The sequence below is a fragment of the Coptis chinensis genome, unplaced genomic scaffold (genome assembly GCF_015680905.1).
Source record: "Coptis chinensis isolate HL-2020 unplaced genomic scaffold, ASM1568090v1 utg2345_pilon_pilon, whole genome shotgun sequence".
NCBI classification, from domain to species: domain Eukaryota; kingdom Viridiplantae; phylum Streptophyta; class Magnoliopsida; order Ranunculales; family Ranunculaceae; genus Coptis; species Coptis chinensis.
In genome coordinates, this window is record NW_028238127.1 from 33,272 (window position 1) to 55,717 (window position 22,446).

Genomic DNA, 22,446 nt, shown 5'->3' on the forward strand with positions numbered 1-22,446 from the left:
ATGGTGTAATGATAACATAATGAAATATGGGGTGTCGCCACCCCCATAGTATAATGATAACATAATGAAATTTGGGGAGTCCTCACCCTCATAGTGTAATGATAACATAATGAAATTTGGGGGGTCGCCGCCCCCATAGTGTAATGATAACATAATGAAATATGGGGTGTCGCCGCCCCCATAGTGTAATGATAACATAATTAAATTTGAGTCGCCGCCCCCATAGTGTAATGATAACATAATGAAATATGGGGTGTCGCCGCCCCCATAGTGTAATGATAACATAATGAAATTTGGGGAGTCCTCACCCCCATAGTGTAATGATAACATAATGAAATTTGGGGGGTCGCCGCCCCCATAGTGTAATGATAACAAAATTTGGGATATTTAATCTCTAGTTAAAACGAAAGATGGATCGAATTTTATTGAATTATAAAATGATTACAATGAATGAAAAACAAACATTCAACGATAAAACTTTTTCAAATGAAAAGCATTCCATGGCTTGGCAAATTTTTCTCCGGTGATTCGACAAAGGAAATAAGATCCTTTGGATGCTGGTCTATCAATAATGAACGGTCCTTCCCAATTCTCTGACAGCTTCCCAGATTCAATGAGCTTCTGTTTGCGGCTAAGTACCCAATCTTCTGGTTCAAAACTCTTGAGGCAAAGCTTTCTATCATATTTGTGTTTCATGGCTGCCTGATATTTTATTAGACATTGTAAAGCTTCTTCTCGAGTTTTATCAAAATCTTCGAGTACAGACTCATGACACTTCAAAGCTGCTATCTGATCACTTCGAACTTTGCATACCCTACCATCACACTAGAACTTGATAGCCTGATGGAAAGTAGAAACGACAGCTCCCATTGAGTGAATCCAATCTCTTCCCAGAATGACATTGTAGGAGGAGTTACAATCCAAGAGAAGAAAATCAATTGTAACTTCCTTGTTCATTAATGTCACCGGAAGAGAGCATCTACCAACTGATGTTGCTGCTGTCCCATCAAAGCCAATGATAGGATTTGGATCGGGAACTATCATTTTCTCGGGGAGGTTGAGTCCTTTGTAACAACGCTTGTAGATCACACTTGCCGAACTACCTGTATCGATCATGATTTTCTGCACACGATGAATTCCAACAAAAGCTTGTATTACAACGGCATCATAATGAGGATGGTGCACTCCTATCAGGTCATTGTCAGTCCAACAGAGAGGTCCTTCCTCATAAGTTTCAGTACCCATTCCGTGGAGAAAATCATATCCACTATAAACATAGTGGTGGCTGAGATCAGTGATCTTGGAGTGATTGAAATTCTTGCGCTGGGTGTTAGACATTGAATCACTCTGGCATGACCGACTTTGATTACATTGTGTGCGGTAACGACTAAAGCTTGTTTTGTTTTACCCAAAGCACGTAATCCTCGAGCATACCCTTCTCGATCAAACCTTGGATTCTACCCCTTAGAGATCGGCATTGTTCAGTTTCATGACCAAAATCATCGCGGAAATTTGCACCACGGGATTTGTCACGTGTAGCCTTGGTATCTTGGAGAGAGGAAAAGGTGGAGATAAGATATTCTTTTCCTTAATCTTCTAGATAGATAACAGCGTACTTCGTGAGGGCGGTAAGCTTTAACTCTGAAAGTTTCTTTTGTTCTTTGTCGTTCCATTGTTGTGGCCTACCATCACTCTTGGACTTTTGATCGGTTGTTTGTTGAAACTTCGGTTTTTTACTCTGTTCCTGCGGCTTGCTTATTCGATCCCTATCTCTGTGAACTCGTGCCGATGCATCATCTTAAACTCGAATAAACTGTTGAGTTCGAGAAAAAAGTTCATAACAAGTTGTTGGGACGTCTTTTACAATAGAGTTGTAAATGCCGTCCCTATCATAATTAATGCCTTCCTTGAAGGCATAAATGACAAGAATATCAGATGCATCTGGGATTTCAACAGCCGCTTTCCGAAATCTCGCAACAAACTTACTGAGCTTTTCTTCTTTTTGTTGTTTAATACTGAATAGAGAATCAATATGTTTCGGTTCTTTCTAGTTGTGACAAAAATGCTCGGCAAACTTGTAAGCCAGATCAGTAAAATTGTTGATGGATCTTTCTGGAAGCATGTTAAACCATCTCATCGACTCAATTCCAATGAGTGTGGACGGGAATAACTTGCAAAGAAGAGCATCGTCGAAAGTCCATAAGATCATCTTGTTTCTGTAATTAACAAGATGCATCAAAGGATCTCCATCAATCTCATCATACTTTTCGAATTCTGGCTGCTTGAAGTCCTTGTGATGAACAGTTGTTTGGATTCGGAGAGAGAAGGGAGAATCGATACCACTCTCGATAGCGAGATTTTGTATTTTATTTTCTCGTGACTCCTTATCATTAATGCCTTCTCGGTATCATTTTAGGTGTAGGCGTCGTTCGTAAAACGGAACATTCTCTTGACGATGGTCACGAACTTAACCGCGGACGCGTTTTGGCCAAGATTTCTTCAGAGGAGGTGGAGTAAGTTCTCGTCGACCGTCGGCCCAGGTGAAAGTGAAGTAGACCGATTAGAGAGGAGTTCGGTTCCTTCGTCTCCTATGGTGAACATCGGAGAATACGGACGGAGGCCGGATATCACAACCATTTTCTTGACCTGATGCAAGTGAGTCTCTATCTCCATGGCTACCATTGTCAACATACTTTGGCCGACAATGACCTCTTGGATTGGGACTACAACTTGAGCGACTAGGTTGTGAACTGGAACTACTTGGTGAATAGTCTTCTTTGTCGAGATCGGCGATATCTGCTTATTGCGACGAGGACTTGTATATTTGCCTACCCCTTCTAGAGCTTGGGGTAGGAACTTCATTGGTTTTTCGTTGGTTGGGTAGTCTATCTTGCCGACCTATATGAATATTTTGCCGATCTCCCTTAGTACGGTTCGAATCGGTAAAACCGGTTTTCGTCATGAGATCTTTTGTGAGTTGGTGATCCCTGACAGGGTGGTCGGCATCAAGGTCGGCAGAAGAGTTTGTGGATTCACTTATGATTACACTGGAAAGTGTAGGCTTTCGGCATTGCACATTTTGTTTTCGCGAAGCCTTCGTAGTAGCGAATTCACACGGTTTCTCTTAGTGCGGGGAGTTTGTACTCGAGTCTTTGTGAGAGATGCTTGAGTGTTCAAACGATCCCAAACACTTTTGCCGTGGACCCCGAATCATCTTCGAGAAGTCGACGACAAATTTGTTTCTTCAGATTGTTATTCTTGCTCTCCAAATTTCCGGAGACGGCGGTCTACCCGAGTTGATGGATCGGATACATGAATACCCACTCTCTCTCATCGCAGATGGCCAAGGACCATCGGACTTGAAAGTGAATTCTCGCCAGAAGGTGAATGTCGAACTTGTGCGGTAAAAGGGATACTTTCACCGTTGTTTGTTTTGAGAAGCCATTGACGTAACTTTTGTTTTGTGGTTGAGGGTAAAAGCAGGACGGGCCAAATATGTTTCAAAGAAGATTTGCAAAAACACCACCGGTGAGGGTTGGAAGTAATGTTTTTGGAGATGGTGAAGGAGATGGTGATTGGGGAAAGATGAGACCGGTCTTCGGTTTTGAAGTTGCCTACGCACTCCAAAGATATTGCTTGGGATCAAGTCGGATTCGCGTAGTTCGGAAAAATGACGAAGGTTGGATTTTATAGGTAGCATTGGTGATAGTTACTTTTCGTTCTCCAATATTCCAATCGTGGGATGAAGTTGGAGAACTGGCGAGAGAACTGGCCCAATCATGGGATGAAGTTGGAGAGCCGGTGATTTGTCACTCGTGGGATGAAGTGGAGAACTGGCGGGACAACTGTCAGCTCATGGGATGAAGTGGAGAACTGGCGGGACATCTGTCAGCTCGTGGGATGAAGTTGGAGAATTGGCGAGAACCGTCGACTCGTGGGATGAAGTTCGAGAACTGGCGGGAGAACCGTCATTTCGTGGGATGAAGTTGAGAACTGGCGGGACATCTGTCGGCTCGTGGGATGAAGTTGAGAACCGCGGGAGAAGTCATTTCGTGGGATGAAGTTGAGAACCTGGGGACATCCGTCACTCGTGGAATGAAGTTGGAGAACTGGCGGGACATCGTGTGGGATGAAGTTGAGAACCGGGCGGGACATCTGTCGGCTTTCGTGGGATGAAGTCGAGAACCGGGGACATCGTCACTCGTGGAATGAAGTCGAGAACTGGCGGGACATCCGTCACTCGTGGGATGATGTTGAGAACCGGGCGACATCCATCGGCTCGTGGGATGAAGTTGGAGAATTGGCGGGAGAACTATCAGCTCGTGGGATGAAGTTGGAGAACTGGCGGGAGAACTGTCGTGGGATGTAGGCTTTTAGCATGGGCTTTTTCATAGATAAGCTCTGAGCGTGGACTTTTTTGTAAGTAAGCTTCGAGCATGGGCTCTGAGCATGGACTTTTTTGTAGATAAGCTTTGAGCATGGGCTTGTATTGAATTGGGCTTTTATTGGGCCACATTTGTGGGGGCCAGAACACTTCCCTTATTATTTTATAGGGTTTTTTTTATTTAACCCCCCAAAACTATGTAGCGTTTTGATTTACCCCATTTTTAAAATCATTTGACTTAGCCCCCCCCAGTCTAGGTTAATATTTTATATTATGCCAATATTGCCCTTCTTCATCAAGTCATCAACCATGGAAATTGATTCCCAAAAAATAGTGATCCAATCCCCAAAACAAGACACAATTAAAGGTAAAATTCAACTCAATGAGGATGGTGAAATTCTAAAATATCATAAGCCTACATCCATTTAGCGTGGGATAAGGAATGCCTTGGTGGAAGTGGTGAAGAGATCACAGTGAGTTGTGGCAGATGGGGAACAAGTGGATTTGTGGTGCAGCAATTGATTGTGCACTCAGTCTTTGAAGCAAGCTCTCAGCGTCGATTTTGCACAGATTAATGGGTGTAGAACAAGAGTATGTGATTTGTTAGTTGATGATAAGTGGGTTATTCCTGATGTTATGAAGCAACTGATGGACAGTGTCAACCTTAGCATTAAGGTTGTTCACAAGTGTGATCGACCCCCACTTTGAGGATTTCATTGTTTGGTGTCCAGACTCAAGAGGTAAGTTCTCGGTGAAATCAGCGTATGACCAAATCAGAAAAAAGAAGCCAGTCACTGAATGGAGCAAGTTTCTATGGAATCAGTATGCAGCTTTGGCGTGGAAAATACTAAGACGAGGTGTGCCATAGATGTGCGTGTTCAGAAAGTTAGTGTGCATTTAGCATCATGTTGTTGTCTCTGTAAAGATCATATTGAGTCCTTTACCTATTTGTTTTGGACATGCACCTTCTCTCAAAAGTTTTGAAAGTGAATTGTGTTAGCTTTTAACTGCTCAACCCCTATCCTAGACTTCAGTTCAGTGATGAATTTATCTAAACTATGGAGCAATAGAATATAACACTTATGGAGCTCAACCATCATTGCAGGAATGGTAAGCATTTGGAAACAACGAAACAAAGTGTATTTTGACAATAAAATGGGTAACTTGTGGGAATGTAAGTTACACGTCAAAATACAAGGAAAGATGTCGGCCAGACTCTCCAAAGCACATAGCTAGAACATCGACGGTGATAGTGTTATTTTAAGGTTCTGGGATGTCAATCCAAGACCAAGGAGAGCACCAAGCATCAAGCCCTCCTGACAACAATATCATTAAGCTTAATGCCGATGGTTCAACTATGGCTAACCTAGGTCCATCAGGCATTGATATAGCTTTTAGAAACTGGTTGGGTGAATTCCTTCTCACTGTGTGGCAAAATATTGGAGTGGGCACCAACTTCAGAGCTGAGTGTCTAGCAATTATTGTGTGTGTGTGTGTGTGTGTGTGTGTGTGTGTGTGTGTGGGGTTGGAAACAACTATGGGTAGAGTCCGATTCGGAAGCGGCTATCAAGGCTTTTGAGAATGACCAGATCCCTTGGGAGCTTGTATCGAGATGGTTGAGTTGCAAACTTGAAGCTCAATCCATCAAATTCACTGCAATTTGGCGAGAGGCCAATATCACTGCAGATGCACTTGCACGAGTTGGTGGTGGTCTGCATAACCAAGAGAAGTTCATTTACTTAGGAAGACCAAGTTGGATTCACAAGTGGGAAGCTCATTTCCAAGTCTTCTACAGGTTTAAATGAATTATAACTAGATTTAAGTATGATTTGGCTAGAATATTGTGTATGGGCAGTCTGTTGCCTACACTAATCATTTTTGTACTCTTTCCCCTTTCTTTTAATATAATTTAAAGTTACCTCGCAAAAAAAATCCAACTCACACACACAATAAATATAAACAAACCTTATAATTTCATGTTTTATATTTTTTGCAAAGTTATAACAATAAAAATAAATAAAAATTAGTATATTCTCTTTAAGAAAAAAAATTTGTGCACAAATTACAAGATAGAGATTCAATTTATGAGTTGATTTGGGTTAATTCGGATAGTACATGATATGTTTTGAAATTTATTACAATTTTTTTTGTTTGGTAGTAGGATTTATTTTCATGGTTGATGAAAAAAGACAATGTTGTTTGGTAGTAGGATTTAAAATGGGGTTAGTTTTAGGGGGTCAAGTAAAAAAAAACCCCTTATTTTATTCTTTTTCAATCTAATTTTCGCTCACCAAAGCCAAAAATATCCCGCCTTAATTGGTTTGTTTCTTTCTACTTGGATATGGGAATCTTCTAGTCATCCTCCTCAGTACCCTCTCTTTCTGTCTCTCCATATCCTTAAACACTCAATAAAGCCAATTTCACTTCGTCCTCCAATTAACCTTAGTCCCACTTTACATTCAACTTTCAATAATCACTTCGGCCCGTCCATCATCTATAAAGCAAAAAGCGGAGATAAGATAGCACTTCATCTCAACTTACTATCTAGCTTTGAATCCTATATATCTTTCATCATTATTTTACAAAGCTGATTAATGATTATATAGCCCCATCCCCACCACCACCACCCACACAAATTAAAAACAAAGAAAGAAAGAACAAAAAGAAAAATAAAACTCGCCAACTATAGGACAGTTAATTAGCATACTAAGCATGTTAGCTTCTTCCAAGATACTACTACCTAAACCACAGTTGAACACTGAATGACTTTCTTTGAGTTCAATGGACCAAACGAGTTGGGAAAAGCCATGACTGTAACACAATCAACGTTGAGACGATATCGGCTGGAAACCCAAGTTCCCACTTTCCACCTGAGCCTTCCGTTTACCTTGAGACTTAAAACCAGGGTACCAGTGTTCTGGTCTCGACTCACTTCGTCACCAAATGAAGAAGCAACCGGGAGGAAAGATCCAATCAACAAAGCTGTTAAGATGTTATCATCTTGATGACCTTGGTAGAAAGGTGGAAGTGAGGCTTCAGTGGTGATCTGTTGGCCCTTGTAAGAGGCGTAGAGTTGGAGTTGATCGTAGTAGATGCCAACTTTCTGGTTGGGGTTCTTGGAGACGACTGTGATTTGGATGGAGGAGTTAAGGAGATGAGGACCTGAGAGGTTTAGTTGGTATAAGTTTGCTTCTCTGAGGAAAAACTCCGGTTTAGAAGGGTGCAGAAGAAGATAGATAAGGAGGATTAGTGAGAGGAGAGAAATAAGGAAGGTGGAGATGGCGTACAAGAGTTTCTTGTTGAGCTTGTTTCCGTAGAATCCTTGTTTTGCGCAGTGTTTGGGAGATTTGACGACAAATTCAGACATTTGCAGAGAGAGAGAGATATGGCCTGGAGAGATGCGAAAGAGATGCAAAAGAGGTAAAGGTTGCAAGGCTAAAGAAGTAGAGTGTATGGAAAATAAATAAAGGGTGCATGCAGAAAAGTAGCAATTATTTTGCGGGCTCTAAACACTTTTGACCCTCTCCTCCTGGTGGTGGTGGGGGATTGTGTTTGTGATACTTCTAGCTTGAACCAAAAACTCAACTTCTCAAAATGTCTTCCGCCTGTGCAGTATACATACGTACTCCTAAAATACAGTAACTAGCTTGTCTAGACTTTGAGAAGATCGACAAATACAAAAGATGGACCGGCTGCCATGCATATGGTTTTCCTGTCTCTTTTTCGTTCCTTAAAATTACAAATTTGTTTTAGTGATACTATCCGAAATGCTTCCCTCTTTCATCAAATGGATCTGTAACACCCCGGCTAGCTTTACTAAATGTATATGCCATGATGGATAAGGGGATCATACTGGAGGTCCGCCACAATCATAGAGACCTACGTGGCTCCTAGAATAATTGAAGTCATGAAGCAGACATCACTAGCAACGGTGATAATAGTGGCCACAAGATTAGACATTGATTAAAGTAAGAAAAACATATCCTGACACGGCTTCGCTTTCCTTGATCTTCTTTCTCCACACTAGACTCTTGTTTATCGTAACGAATTGACAGCTCGAAGATTACTTTCAAAATTTGAATTCAATATAAGTGAAAATCGACTTAATGCCATTCTTAGGCTTTTAATCTTTATATTTTCTTAAGGTCGTTTTTGTGTACATTGAGCTGTGCACAAAAGAAACAAAACACGAAGAATCTGTAAAATCACTTTTCCGAGCTCCCTCATGAGCATCGTGCATGATGATGATTGCCGAGCTCTTGGGTTTTGAGTCTTTACATCCGTTACTTTTTAAGTGAGGAAAAAGATACTACATACAAGTGATAGAATTGGGCATGGACTAGCAAAGTCGGTAAAATCTTTGGGTGTTGATATAAGAGGTCTGGGGCGCGAACCTCGCCAGCATCAAAGAGTTACTGATCTCATTTAAAACCGGCTTGCAAATAAAATAAAAATAAAAAAAAATTAGGCATGGATTTTTCCAATTGCGTTTTATATTTGCGAGACAATTGGATGCATGGATTCAGGAGGGGCTCTTAATCAGTAATCTGGAGGTAATGATCCATAGGATCATAAAGCTGTTTTATGGATGAGCTTACAAATTGATATAACCACTCCAAAACGGAATTGAATATGTTTTAATTGGTCTGACTGAATTATTTGAGTAAAATTTCATTTCAATTGGCAGTGATCCAGGCGTCTAGCCACAAAAGTGTCGCTCATAACTAGAGCTACTCATTAAGTCAGTCTTCTACTAGTAGCAGTTAGAATCATCTGGCATTTCGTCATTTGATATTAGTAGTAAGTTTGATACTTCTCTTCTTGTGCTGGACTGAAACTGTCACCCATGCACCCATGCTGCATACTAGTGCTATTATTACAGCATGGTACGCCTTACAGTCTAAGCAATGCGTAGATATTAACAGCTTTGCCTTTAGGAAAAGCTATGGAAATGGGACCCTTTACATTAGGATCTTCCATCGAATATGTTGTCTGTGAGGTTTGAAATAAAAGGATTCACTTTGAGAAATTTGTGTCATAAAACCCTTCGATCAGGGAAAAGTCTGTCTTAAACGAATCCCTAATCAACTGCAACTTGCTATGTGATTTCTCATCTCCCTCTTGTTTATCATCTGAAAAGATGTTTGACTTTTTGCTTCATAAATATAAGTTAACTTAGTAGACAAATATATTCATGGGGGGATCCATATACACGTACAACACTTTTTGTATAACATTTTATACAATGACCTCCATCTCACTCTACAAATTTACTTACAACTTGTTTTTTTGTGTTTTTGTGGATGCCATCTTCCTATATCATAGAGAACATCCTTGTAAAAATTGGGCTCGACATTTCTAAATATACTAAAAGAGGATTACAAAATTTTAAATCCTAAATTCTATTTTAACGGTTAGGATTTAAAATTTTGTAAATCTTTCTTTAAAAAATTTCAAATGAGCCCAATTTTTACAAAAATGTTCTCTATTTTTCTATGATAAAAAGATAGTATCCACATAAAATTAAGTCGTAAATAAATTTGTAGAGTGAGATGGAGCCCACTATATAAAAAGTGTTGTATATTAATTCTGCCTATATATATATATATATATATAAAATATAATCTTAAAAAGACCCTGAGGCCTTAGATCTTGGGTTTAAACTTTGTGTTACACTTATGCAGCATTTGATATTGATCCATGCATGATCATGGCTGAGTTTGGTATATTTGATATTGAAATAGCCAATAGTTCCCATGTCTGGCTGACGACTTTACCTTTTATTATTATCACACAATTATAACACAACTCGCGGTGATAGATTGTCCTTTTTTCATTTTGTTTAGGTGTGAATGTGTGATGGATAATACTTACTTAATGCAAAGTCAGGTGAGTCCATATTACACGAGGATAATGTTTGTGAACCCAATAGCTATAAGCCTACAAGAAATGGCTAATTGGCCACAAAATGCCCTTCTTGGAGCATCTCTAGGTGGGTAACTGGCTTTCACACAATCTTACCAATGGTGGCCACAAAAATGATTACTCTTTGTTCTGAACGAAAACGAAGAAAAAAAAAATCCAAAGACAATCGAGTTTATCTCACGGTGTCAAGTGTTAACTCGGTTTCTCATCTAGAATTATTGACAGGACAAAGGCCATAGAATTTGGAAGTGTCATCAATTAAATGAAATGTTAGCTTATGTCACAGAGCTTTTGGATTTTTGGATAACAGAAACCACCACATCAAGACTACTTAATAGAAAATCCACAGATTACTTTTGCAGGGAAATGGGTAACCCCCTAACGTTAGGAAAGGAAAGTTCTGTAAAGTTTTCAGAAGCTATCCAAGTTTCTGAAATTTTGTTAGTCACAAGTCCTAACCCCTTTAGGAGGTAAATGACAAATATTTAATTACTTGTCCATATTTATTGAATTATTGAGAAACAGCACTCCTATGATATTCGTATTACGTACTTCTACTAGATGAAACGATGCAGAGCCATACACAAAGATGTTCAAGGTAGGGTTTTATACAAGAATGTATATTCTACATTTTAAAATTAAATAATAAAACGGGTAAGCTCAGCCCACGCCCAGTTAACTCTTTCACGACTCGGGCGCTTCTAAAGTAAAATTACTTAAGTTTGAGACCATTTTAAGTTGCGAGCTTTTAAAGAAAGTATAAAAGCTGCATAATGGAAAAACACCCATATCCAATCCATTCCCAATAAGCAAAATAATTGTACAGAGTGATCGTCCAGGCGTATAAGTAAGAATAAAAATAAAAAATAAAAAATAAATCATGGGCACCTATCTCATGTTAAGAAGGTCTGTGACACAACTACAATATTGTACAATGTAAGTTAAAAATAAATGTACCTAATAGCTAAGCCTCTTGAGCTCTGCCTTTTCTGAAAGCTAGTCGGTATTCACGATTGTTCACATTACAAGCGTCAGTCAACGATCACAGCCGACAAAGTATCACATATCCTAAATGACACTCAGCTAAACGGATAACCAAAATTTACAACTCCTACGATCATAATTTTCAATAATGTCAGCTAGGGATTTGGCGAACAAACTGTCCTTTAACTCGTGGACGTTGCTCCGCAAGTCTCTTCCTGCTTTGGTAACGAACCTGATATGGGGACAAAAAATTAAAGAAATAGAAAAAGATAAAAATAAAATAAAATGAAGCAATAAAGAAACAAAAATAAAGAAATAATCATGCTAAGGCCATTGAAGCTAGACAAGGAGACTGAAATTCAGAATGCTTGAAAAACGTATACGGTGAGATACATAAAGTACATCTTGGTTATAGTTACCCCAACCATTTTAATCTTGCATTCTCGAATATTTTTTTCGTGAAGATGTATAGGATCAATTCCTACTTCGACTTCTCATAGGGTAGGGTAGGGTAGGGTATGCAAGAATGTCAGTAACATCTCATTGAAAGGAACTAGCATTTTATTAATGAGATACTGTGTGATGATGAATAACCTTCTAAGTTAACGAAAAGAAAACTACATTCAACAAATTTACCTTTTTCTCAAAGCATCTATCTTTTCGCTTCAATCGAAACTTGTTTAACGCCACTTCTCTTTGTGTGGAGCAATGAGAATCCATTCCCCTGATCCCATCATGCACAAACACCCTTATGTCAGTCCCGCTTCCTGTAATAGCCCCAACAGCATTGACTGCAGTTTCATTCCCACTTCCATCACAAACACTCCCACAGCCACCACTGTTTATATTGCTTGAGCTGTTACATAAACTATTAGAGGCACTTTGAGCAGTAGCCGCTGAAACATGTCTTGATTCATCTAAAGATTCTAGATTACGCCCCAGGCTGTGCATTGCTGTGTTGGAGGATTCGCAATTTGATTGCTTGTAGTCGTGATTTTCAGGATCAGACTGATCAGAAGAACCTACATGCAAAACCAAGTTCTGCTTTGTGACTGAATTTGAACACTGTAGTGCTGGTGTAAAAAACAGCTGTGGCCAAACAGCACCATATCCCAAATATAAACTATCGACCTTCGTCCCTCTGACTGGAAAAGGAACGGAATTGAACCCGAGTTCAGGAACTTCAGCAGAGTGACAGGCTTGGACTGATTGTTTTTTGCACGAGACACTCACACTCGCACTTTCTTTGATTTCATTACATAAAGATGGTTGCACTGACCGGTTATTGTACCTGGAGAAATTCATAATTATTAGACAATTGACGTCTAAGAAACATCAAAACACAAAGACACACCAGGAACATATCCTTAAAGGCAAAGATATTGGAAAAATGCTTATCATTTCATCTCTAAGCCGCTTATATTGTTTATCATTCTGCATCAGTCGGATAAACGCATTCTTAACCAATTGTTTTAAGACATGATAAAACCGGAGAAAAAAAAATAAACTCAAAGATGTACTTCAAAGAAGAAATAAGCTCAATTAAAGTGCAGAATGCAGCCGGTCAAATTGGGTGAGCAAATGCTCAGTGCTCAGGCACATACAACCCTATATAGTTAAAGGCGTAGTCGCTGTCGAGGAACTACAGGGGAGCCTAGAGTCCCTAGGGGGGAGCCTAGAGGCTAGGATATGGACCTAGTAGAAATAGACCTAGGCAGACTCAGCACACTTGTATTAGTAGTACAACCACAAGAGAAATGACGACTTATGACGTACCAATCACAAAAAAAAGGGTCATGCGACCTTGCAGTAAAGAAGACGAGCTAATTACAAGAACAATTTGTTACCATTTACTAGCTAAAGTGATTGTCACTTATACTCCTAAAAAGTAAAAGGACAAGTACATTATAGCATTTTATTTAGATCTCAAGCAATGGAAAGACTCTATAGTCTTTACCAGAGTGCGATTATCATTTAGTTAGAGAAAATGGATTTATTCTCTTACAGAATTATTTAAAAAATTCATTTAAAAAATAAAATAACGGAAGTTGGCAGTTCAAGCTCACCGTGAAAAGGCTGAGGCATTTGAATGCTTCAGTATATGCCTTTCATCTTCTTCTCCAATATCATGATCACTAGGATCAGATCTTCTCAAGGAAAGCTCCAATCTTGGAATATGCCTGCTACCGTTACCTGTACCGTCCTGTTGAAAGTATTTGTTTGACTCATTGTATACAACTACTTCTTGAAAATGAGTAGTGCACGAGTGTACGTTATTATCAAATGCTCCAATCAAGTCCATAGCTTCTCCGAAGGGCTTCATGCTCTCATTATTTATAGAAGTAGTGTTAATTAGGATATTAGCATCCTCTCTTCGAAGTTCTGGAGCTACATTCTTGCCCAAGGATGTTACTCTTGCATCAGCATATTTTTCTTCTGGAATCAAAGCAAATACCGTATTGCTTTGGATGCAGGGTGCCACGTCAGAACTAATTGATTTATCTGCAAGAAAAGGCCTATCAATGTTTTCGTCCAGATAGGTCGAATCAAATTGAGAAGAAACACAAGTATCTAGAAAATGAAGAGAAGATCAAGGAAACGTGTCATACCTTCTACGCGGTTCTCATTCTCAACTAATAAATCATCCACTGAAATTGACTTTTTGTTTATTGGTGTTTTTATGCCACTTATCAAAGAGACAGTCTTATGCGAAAGATTCTGCCTATTTTGCATGTCTGTCTCATCAGCCTTCATGTTTGGCTTTGTACAAGAGCTCTGCAAGATAAAAAGAAAGGGTATTTGTTACGAATAAGCAAATGAATCACTGGCAGAACAAATCGTTTACTACTTTTGATGGTCGATTTAATACGAACATATTCAAAAATGTTGGTCGGATGCCACCAAGAACCTAAATAATGTTACTAGTTTGTTTTACTGAACCATATCATATTTGATGGTACAGAGAAGAGAGACAGAAAACAGTATAACACTCACATGAGCATCACTCCCTTTTTCACTACACTCCTTAGTTTCCTTGGGGCACACAACAAAATCAGTAGAGTGTTTAGCTGAAGAACTCTCATCAGTAGCTTCATTATTTTGCTGAGAAGGGTTTGCATTTTGCTGATCATGTCTAGCACCGTTTACCTTTTAGATAGAAATTTAACAAGATTTAATTCAAAGACAGAGCACAGAGTATCTAAATGCTGCAGAATAATATAGTGAAGAAGAAACAAAATGAATAGTGCAATTGAGATTGGGAGGAGGGGACATACAGAGTGCCTTCTCCAAACATGCTGCCACAGATTCTTGAGCTCGTTCTTCCTTACGGGTTTAACAAGAAAATCGGCAGCACCTCTCAACATACATTTGAAAACGACATTAACAGCGTCATAGGAGGACATCACTGGACAAACGCATACAACAACACAGAGCTTGTTTAGAAGAAGAAGCCACAGTGAATTTTTTCATATATCAGAAAAGATATATACACAATTTTATTGTAACAAAAAAAAAAGATGAGGAACGTACTTATAACGGGAATATTACGGCAGAGCTCATCCTCGGTAATCATGGAAAGTAGAGAGAAGCCAGATATTGAGGGGAGCTCAACTTCTGCCAAGACAAGGTCTATGTTTTGGGGTTTCCCTTTAAGAGTCTCCCACGCCTTTAAACCATCCGGAACTGATTGAACTGATTGTTGACAAAAATGAAATCAAATTACAACTTGAAAAAGGCTCTTTGTTAAGGAACCAGTAAGTTAATCATCATCATCGAGAGAGATAGAGAGAGGGACGAACCTCGGTAACCGGTTTTTCGAAGAAGAGCGGCGATGATAGAGCGAGTGCTGTCATCAGATTCAACCAATAAGATCCTGAGAGACTTGAAACTCTCCAATCGAAGGACACTAGTAGCTAGATCCTTGTCTTGCATCATCTCCAGTTCCATGATTTCTTCTTCTTCTTCTTCACCGATGACTACTACTTCCACTTCCACTTCCACTTCCACCATCTCGATCTCGATCTCTCTTTATTTATTATTGATTGATTGTGTCAAAGAAATACAGAAAAAAACGGACACTATCTAGAGCTTCTCTCTGAGCAAAGCAAAAAAGTTTTATGAAAAGAGTTTCGTCTTCAGAGTATTCAACTTATTTATTATTGAGATATTAAAAATATCTGAAAACAAAGAATGTGGTCAGCGCAGAACGAACGTTGGAGATCCAAAGTAGGATTTCTAATCGCTTCAAAAGAGACCACCCATCTCTCCCACTTCTTTATAATAATAATAATAAAAATAATTAACGAGATTCGTGAGTGAAGGAGGACAACCACTCAATCGTTCTCACTACAAAATATCTTCTCCTTACTCAAAATCTAACAAAATAGAAATATCCACCAAACTTAATAAATAAATCATTAGCTTCCACCTGATTGGCCCTCTTCGTTTTTTCTGCTGACGTGTTCCCCCCTCGCCCACTGGTCTTTATGATATTTTCCCCCTTGGACAACTGGTGCGTTCTAGGTCACGTATTTCATAAAATCACTTCGGTGCGCGAGATTATACTGGATTACTCTGTGATGCAATATTATGACATCGAAAGTTTCAACTTTGCACAGGAATTTCCTTTCATTCAGCAATTATACTATTATTATTATTATGACATCAAGTTTCAACTTTGTACAATTCCACTTCAACAATCTGTTTAACAAAAAACTTCCGACTTTCTCAGTATTTCATTTGTTATTGAGACCGCCGCGTCGGCATTTCCCCACCCACTTGTCCATGGCTAGTATTTTGTTGTGATTACTTAATATATATATATTAAAAAAAGGGAATAAAAGGCCAGAATTTAGCAACTTGGCCGGTACTATATTGTTTAGTAACGTGGAGTTCTTATCACCAAGTACAAAATATCACAATATGTATCGAGATCTCAAATGATATGAAAATATGAATCGGATACATTCTAGGGTAAAACTGTAAATATCCATGAGATATCCTAAACTATCCTGATATTTTAGCAATATATTGATATTTAAAAATAACGTGACATATATAACAAACTTTTATCCTTACCATCACTTTTTCTCTCTCAATTTTAAGTTAATTGCTGATTTTTTTTTTTTTTATCTTCTTCATCAAACTCAAAGAGTCAAAAAAATTCTAATTTTTTACAAATTTTTGGAGGGGAAAGATAGGATGGAGATTTTGTTTGGATGATTAAGGTGGGTGATGAACAAATTTGATGTTGAACTCCCTCTTCTCATTCTCTTCTCTCATTTTTCTTATTTTTCTTTAAATTTAGTTTTGAATGTCTATATTTTATTACATTTTTTTCTCCTTTTTATTTTTCAGATCAATCCCTTTTCAAAATTTATAATTTGAATTTTGACTCTCTCAATTAAAATATTTTTATTTTTAAAATAGGAAACTTCAATTATAATTTTTTTTTCAATTTCTTTATATTAATCAATCTAAATCAAATCAAATAAAGGATTAAACATATTTTGTTTCAATTTATAAGTAATACATATATTTTGGGTTGTGCTCATAAAATGGGACTAGCACCTATTTGGTAAAAGGGTAGTGGTGTCCCTTCTTCATATTGGTTTACACACACCTCCTCCCCCCACCAAGCACTCTTTTTTTTTTGTCCACGTAAGCACTCTAAATTTGAAAAAAGAAAATCAAACTTTATATTTCTCATTCTCATATGAAAGTTTCCTTCAATTTCTTTTATTGTCCTAGCAAAACTAAAAGGCAATGACCTCGTCATTCTGCTGTCGAAGCTCCATTTTTTTCTTGTGCAGTTTTTAATCAAAAAGCAAGCTCCTAATCCGAAAGACTTGAGACTCTTTGATGAGTTTTCCCTAAGCATAATAAAACCCCAACTTTTTAAAAGACATTCTTAAATCAAGAAGTTTTTCATTGGTTTATTTAATTGAGAGTTTATATTAGAATTTTTCATGGTGGATTATAATTTTTCATGTTTGGTATTTATACTTCAACCACTTCAAAAAGAATTGGACAATAGAACTATAGAAGCTTCTATTGGAAAATGGGAAATATATAGCTACGGAAGCTTTGTTCCGTGGGAACCACTCTGCGGTGGCAAGAGCTTTCTGTGGGAACCTCTCTGTGGCAAAAACTTTATGCCATGGGAATCCAAAAGCTTTGATGGGTGGCGGCAAGAGACTTTCGTGAGAAACCCTCTATGGTGGCAAGAGACTTCTGTGGGAATTCAGAAGCTTTGATGGGTGCGTGTAAGAGACTGCCGTGAGAACCCCTATGTGGCGGCAAGAGACTTCCGTGGGAACCCCCTCAGTTGTAGCAAGAGACTTCTGTGGGAATCCATAAGCTTTGATGGGTGGTGGCAAAAGACTTCCGTGAGAACCTCTGTGGCGGCAAGAGACTTCTATGAAAACCCTTTTGTGGCAGCAAGAGGCTTCCGTGGGAACCCCTTTGCGGCAGCAAGAGACTTCTGTACGTAGGAATCCAGAAGCTTTGATGGTTACTTTGATACTTTTGAAAGAGAGCATTCCATGGGATTTTTAAAAAAAAACTACTACACGGTGTTAATACTATAATTTTTTTTTTGTTAAATTTGGAAAGAGAGCATTCCATTTTATTTTTCTTTTCTCGATAATGGGTGTATTCTATTCTCCAAATAAACCGAAATTTCAACAGAGTTTCTTATGTATTTTCAACATTAAATTATAAAACCTATCATACATGTAAAATCAAATATTACATTTTTCATATCAAGAATAAATTTCAGCAAAGTTTCATCTGTATTTTTAACATTATATCATAAAACATGTCATACGTACAAACAAATTCCACAAATATTTGAAGAGCCCAAGTTTTATACACCATTACATATTCCAACACTCATTAGAACTATTTCTTTCTACTACCTTGCCCTCGACCTTGAGTTGGATATGGACATGAACCTGTAATCTTTCTTTTCTTCACATTCACAGGACCGCCATCATCCGAATGATGTGTTTAATTAGTGGATACTTATGTGTTGGTCGGAGTAATTTCAAAGAGTTCTTGCTAAATAATTGTGGTATGAGTTTGAAGCAATTAAGAACAAGCAATATGTATCGTTGCATTGTAGTGGTGGAAGCATCAAGTGTCATGTTTGAGGCTATATTTGAGACAAGCATTCTCAAATAATGACCAACTCTAGGTGGATGCAAAACATAGTCACAAATTTGGAGTAGTACCTACTAGTGGTGGAGGCATCAAGTGTTATGTTTGAGGCTAGATTTGAGACAAATAATGACCAACTCTAGGTTGATGCAAAACACAGTCGTAAATTTAATCAACATAATGACCAACATAATCAGATTTTAGTGGTGGATTTAATCAAAAACTTATCTATTAAAATTTTCCACCACTTATTAAAGCCATGTTCAGCGAATTAGAACTATTGGAATAAATTTTGTTCCCACACTACTTCTACTTGATTATTAGCTCAAATGATATTGCTTTTGATGATATTGGGCTCAAATGATAATCACATCTCACAAATATAACAATTGTTTTAAACTATATCAATTGTTTTGCTAAAAAGAATGATAGGCAGAAAAAAAAAATGTCACTTTAAAAAGAAGGCTAAATCTATGGTGCGCACATCGTATGGTATGCTATCAAATCTGGGCCACTCATACCAAGGGGTGCGTGTGTATTGCATGGCAAAAGTACTGATCCAAAAGCCCACATTATCTGCGCACTATACATCTCGCACACTGAAGACATGCTCTAAAAAGAAAGTTTTTTCTCCATTGTAAATATTTTTTTTCTAGGCTCCATGTGCAACACACGTGCACTTTTGCTAGTCATCATAAGGGATCCCATTCCCATATATATACAATTTAACGGCAATCATAGAAACTCATTTAGAAAACGCAAAATAATTTTACTAAAATGACACTTGTAAATTCTCAAACATTGCAAATCCTTCGACACCAACTAAAAAAAAATTGTATTTTCGGCAAATTAAAGACTAAGGGGCTGTTTGTTTTTCTGAGCCTCTGAATAATGATTGTTGAACTATGAAAACACATATTTGTTTTTCTGTCAAAATAACCTGGCTCTGAATGTTAAATATAAATCATTTGGACAATTTCACAATTGTTATCTATTTTGAACACAACGTTTAAAAAAAAAAAAAAAAAAGATTTCGAATTTTTTTCAAGAGAGTTTCATTTGTTTATTCAATATTTTGAGCAACTGTATAACACCCCTAGTTAGTAAATTTGGAGACGCAAAATTATTCGGAACATGAATCCATCAGTACAATTCGATTTCAATTTCGAAACATTCGGAGAAAAATTCAATCATATATCCGTTGTATGGTAAACATTCGTTTACATGTTTGTTGACTTTGTTAGTAAAAAATTTTATACTAAAATTCGTAGATATAAACCATTTTCATTTTATGAAATATAGGTCAAAATCATATATAATTACGAAAATTATTCGGAAAATTATTCGATTTCAATTTCAAAACATTCGGACCGTTGTATGGTAAACATTCGTTTATATGTTTGTTTGTACAATTTTATATACTAAAATTCGTAGATATAAACTATTTTCATTTTATGAAATATAGGTCAAAATCATGTAGACCCACTTAATTGTAACTTATAACTGTTAATATTATCTAGGGGTGTGCGCGTAGGGGCGATAATTTGGCCCTCAGGCCCTCAACCCCGCCCTTCAAAATTGCATGTTCAAGCCTTCAAAAGTTGGCCCTCACAAATTGACTATTTGAGGGGCGGGCCGGCCCGGTCCTCATGCCTATAAGGGGCAAGATAGGGCCTAGGTTCTGAAACATGAACCCGGCCCTCATTAAGCCCTCACTTAGCCCCATACGTTTTTTTGTTATTTTACATTACATTTATGTATTATATTTTAATTATCTAAATTGTATCAAGTTTTTTTCACTAAATTAGTTTTCAATCGAAAATAGATTAGAACATAACATATATGTTTTTTGTAATTGATTGAATGATAGATATATAAGTCATACATAAAAGCAAATCCAACCTAACAACATAATTAAGTATGAAAAATGTAAATGTTTTAAGAGTATCATCTCTTCCATCATCTCCATCTTTCTTTTTCTAAAGTCATAAGAATTAGTTTTGTATACGTAATTAAAATTGATATACATAATAAACCTATGATAAGAATAAATAAAAATCACCAAAAAAAAGTAAACTAGTAAAGTATAATTCGACTGGGCCCGACCTAACCCTCATTTGGCCCTAAAAAATTAGGGTCGAGGGGCGGCTTAAGGACTTGAGTTTTCATATTATGACCCTACTCGACCCGACCCTCAATACAAAATAAGGGCGAGATGGCTCGGCCCTCAATCATAAGGGCTTTTATGGTTTAAGGGACGGGCTAGTATTAACACTCCTATGCGCACGGGTTGGTTCGAGTTGCATTTGGGACTAAATTGATGACCGAACCAACCCTATTAGTTTATTCTTTACAATAACCGAACCGAACCAATTTCTAGCCAAACCAAATCGACTGGGTCACGGTTTAACCGAAATTAACCAACCCAAACCGACCCGTTTTCACATTTTTAAATTAAATCAAATTATATATATATATATATATATATATATATATATATATATATATATATATATATATATATATTGACCCGTTTTCACATTTTTAAATTAAATCAAATTATATATATATATATATATATATATATATATATATATATTATGCGGCTAGGGTGACATCTTAACTGTGACATCCTTATTGTACATCCTATCAAAAAGTGCATTTCAACAATGAATTAATGTATGATTTTTTGTAGATATAATCTATTCTTCATGGATTATATCTCTACAAAAAATTAGCTCAATCCAATATTTCTAGCCTTGTCAAACTTAAAATTATTTCTAGACCGTTAGATAAAATTGCAAACTTAAACACTGGAAGATGACAAAGTTCCACATATTGGATTGAGCTAATTTTTTGTAGAGATATAATCCATGAAGAGTAGATTATATCTACAAAAAATCATATACTAGTTCATTGTTGAAATGCACTTTTTGATAGGATGTACAATAAGGATATCACAGTTAGGATGTCACCCTAGCCAAACCGATATATATATATATATATATATATAAGCGGGTTGGTTCGGTTCAGATTTGGAACTAAACTGATGACCGAACTGACCCAACTAATAAGCATAACCGACCCAAAACCGATCGGTTCAGTCAGTTCGGCCGGTTTTATGCACACCCCTACTATTATCTGTAGCATACTAGCATATGAAAGCTAACCTCTAAAGAATAGAGGCCTTCCAATTTTGCGATGAACAGGAAGCAAAGTACCATGCAATGAAAGAGCACCATCTACATTAGTCTAACTTGAGCCCTTAATAGAAAGACTTCCTACATTGTTAATTTGATCGCTGAGAGGCATATCAATTTCTGCTCTCTACTTCACCCCATAATAGATCCCAGCTTGGTTGATGGCTTTTATGAGGATAAATAGCTCATCCACCTCCAAATGTACGTCTAAAGGAAACATCTAAAGTGATGTTCTCTCTTCCTCTCAAGTCTCACCACATAATCAATACTTCGAGCTTTCCTTGCAATTGCATAGATTGCTGCTAGTAAGTTTTTCAGTGCGGTTTTACTTATCCAGTACCCACATACCATTACAGAAGAAAGTGGACATTCCATCACAAAGCAACAATCCATTTCTCATCCTCAAAGCAGTGATGAGATCCTCCAAAGACCTTTGATTAGGGATTACGTCAAACTAAGCTTCCAGCCAATTTCTCTTATTGCCATGTTGGACTATACAAAGAAAAGACATGTCGAATTGTGATTGGGGCCCCTTCTCATATTCCGAAGTGATAATAAAAAGTGATTTTCAATAGAATCATATGAAGTATTAATGTATTCTCTTTTCTGGTCTAAATTTCTTCATTGGTTTCGACTTTTCTTCAATATGATTACATACTAAATTCCCTCAGTGTACTACCACTTTTCAACGCAAAAGATATATTGATATTGATAGCAAGAAAATTCTACTTTCACAACTAGTAAGAGAACTAAAAAGAGAGAGTCTCTACGAACTCCCAATGGAAAACAATA

The 22,446-nt window shown here is 37.5% G+C and overlaps 3 protein-coding genes across 4 annotated transcripts; all 3 read right to left on the reverse strand.

Annotated features, from left to right (window-relative positions):
• Positions 1–825: 825 nt before the first annotated feature.
• On the reverse strand, positions 826–1,338 carry LOC147473505 (uncharacterized). The gene has a single exon (XM_086587359.1). The coding sequence runs from the start codon at positions 1,336–1,338 to the stop codon at positions 826–828; it is 513 nt and encodes a 170-aa protein (XP_086443485.1).
• Positions 1,339–6,793: 5,455 nt separating this feature from the next.
• LOC147473506 (Late embryogenesis abundant (LEA) hydroxyproline-rich glycoprotein family) lies at positions 6,794–8,483 on the reverse strand. Its single transcript, XM_086587358.1, has one exon. It carries the CDS (start codon positions 7,749–7,751, stop codon positions 7,125–7,127), a length of 627 nt encoding a protein of 208 aa, XP_086443484.1. The 5' UTR covers positions 7,752–8,483; the 3' UTR covers positions 6,794–7,124.
• A 2,600-nt stretch (positions 8,484–11,083) lies between these two features.
• Positions 11,084–15,838, reverse strand: LOC147473507 (two-component response regulator-like PRR95). 2 transcript variants are annotated; one of them, XM_086587360.1, is made up of 8 exons: positions 15,094–15,838; positions 14,825–14,986; positions 14,569–14,699; positions 14,288–14,440; positions 13,903–14,068; positions 13,360–13,795; positions 11,930–12,584; positions 11,084–11,525 (listed from the first exon to the last, which is right to left on the reverse strand). In XM_086587360.1, the coding sequence occupies exons 1-8, from the start codon at positions 15,302–15,304 to the stop codon at positions 11,445–11,447; spliced, it is 1,995 nt and encodes a 664-aa protein (XP_086443486.1). In that variant the 5' UTR covers positions 15,305–15,838; the 3' UTR covers positions 11,084–11,444. The 2 variants fall into 2 exon arrangements, with proteins under 2 accessions (XP_086443486.1, XP_086443487.1); XM_086587361.1 differs by lacking the exon at positions 14,288–14,440 and having other exon boundaries at positions 15,094–15,568.
• Positions 15,839–22,446: the final 6,608 nt, after the last annotated feature.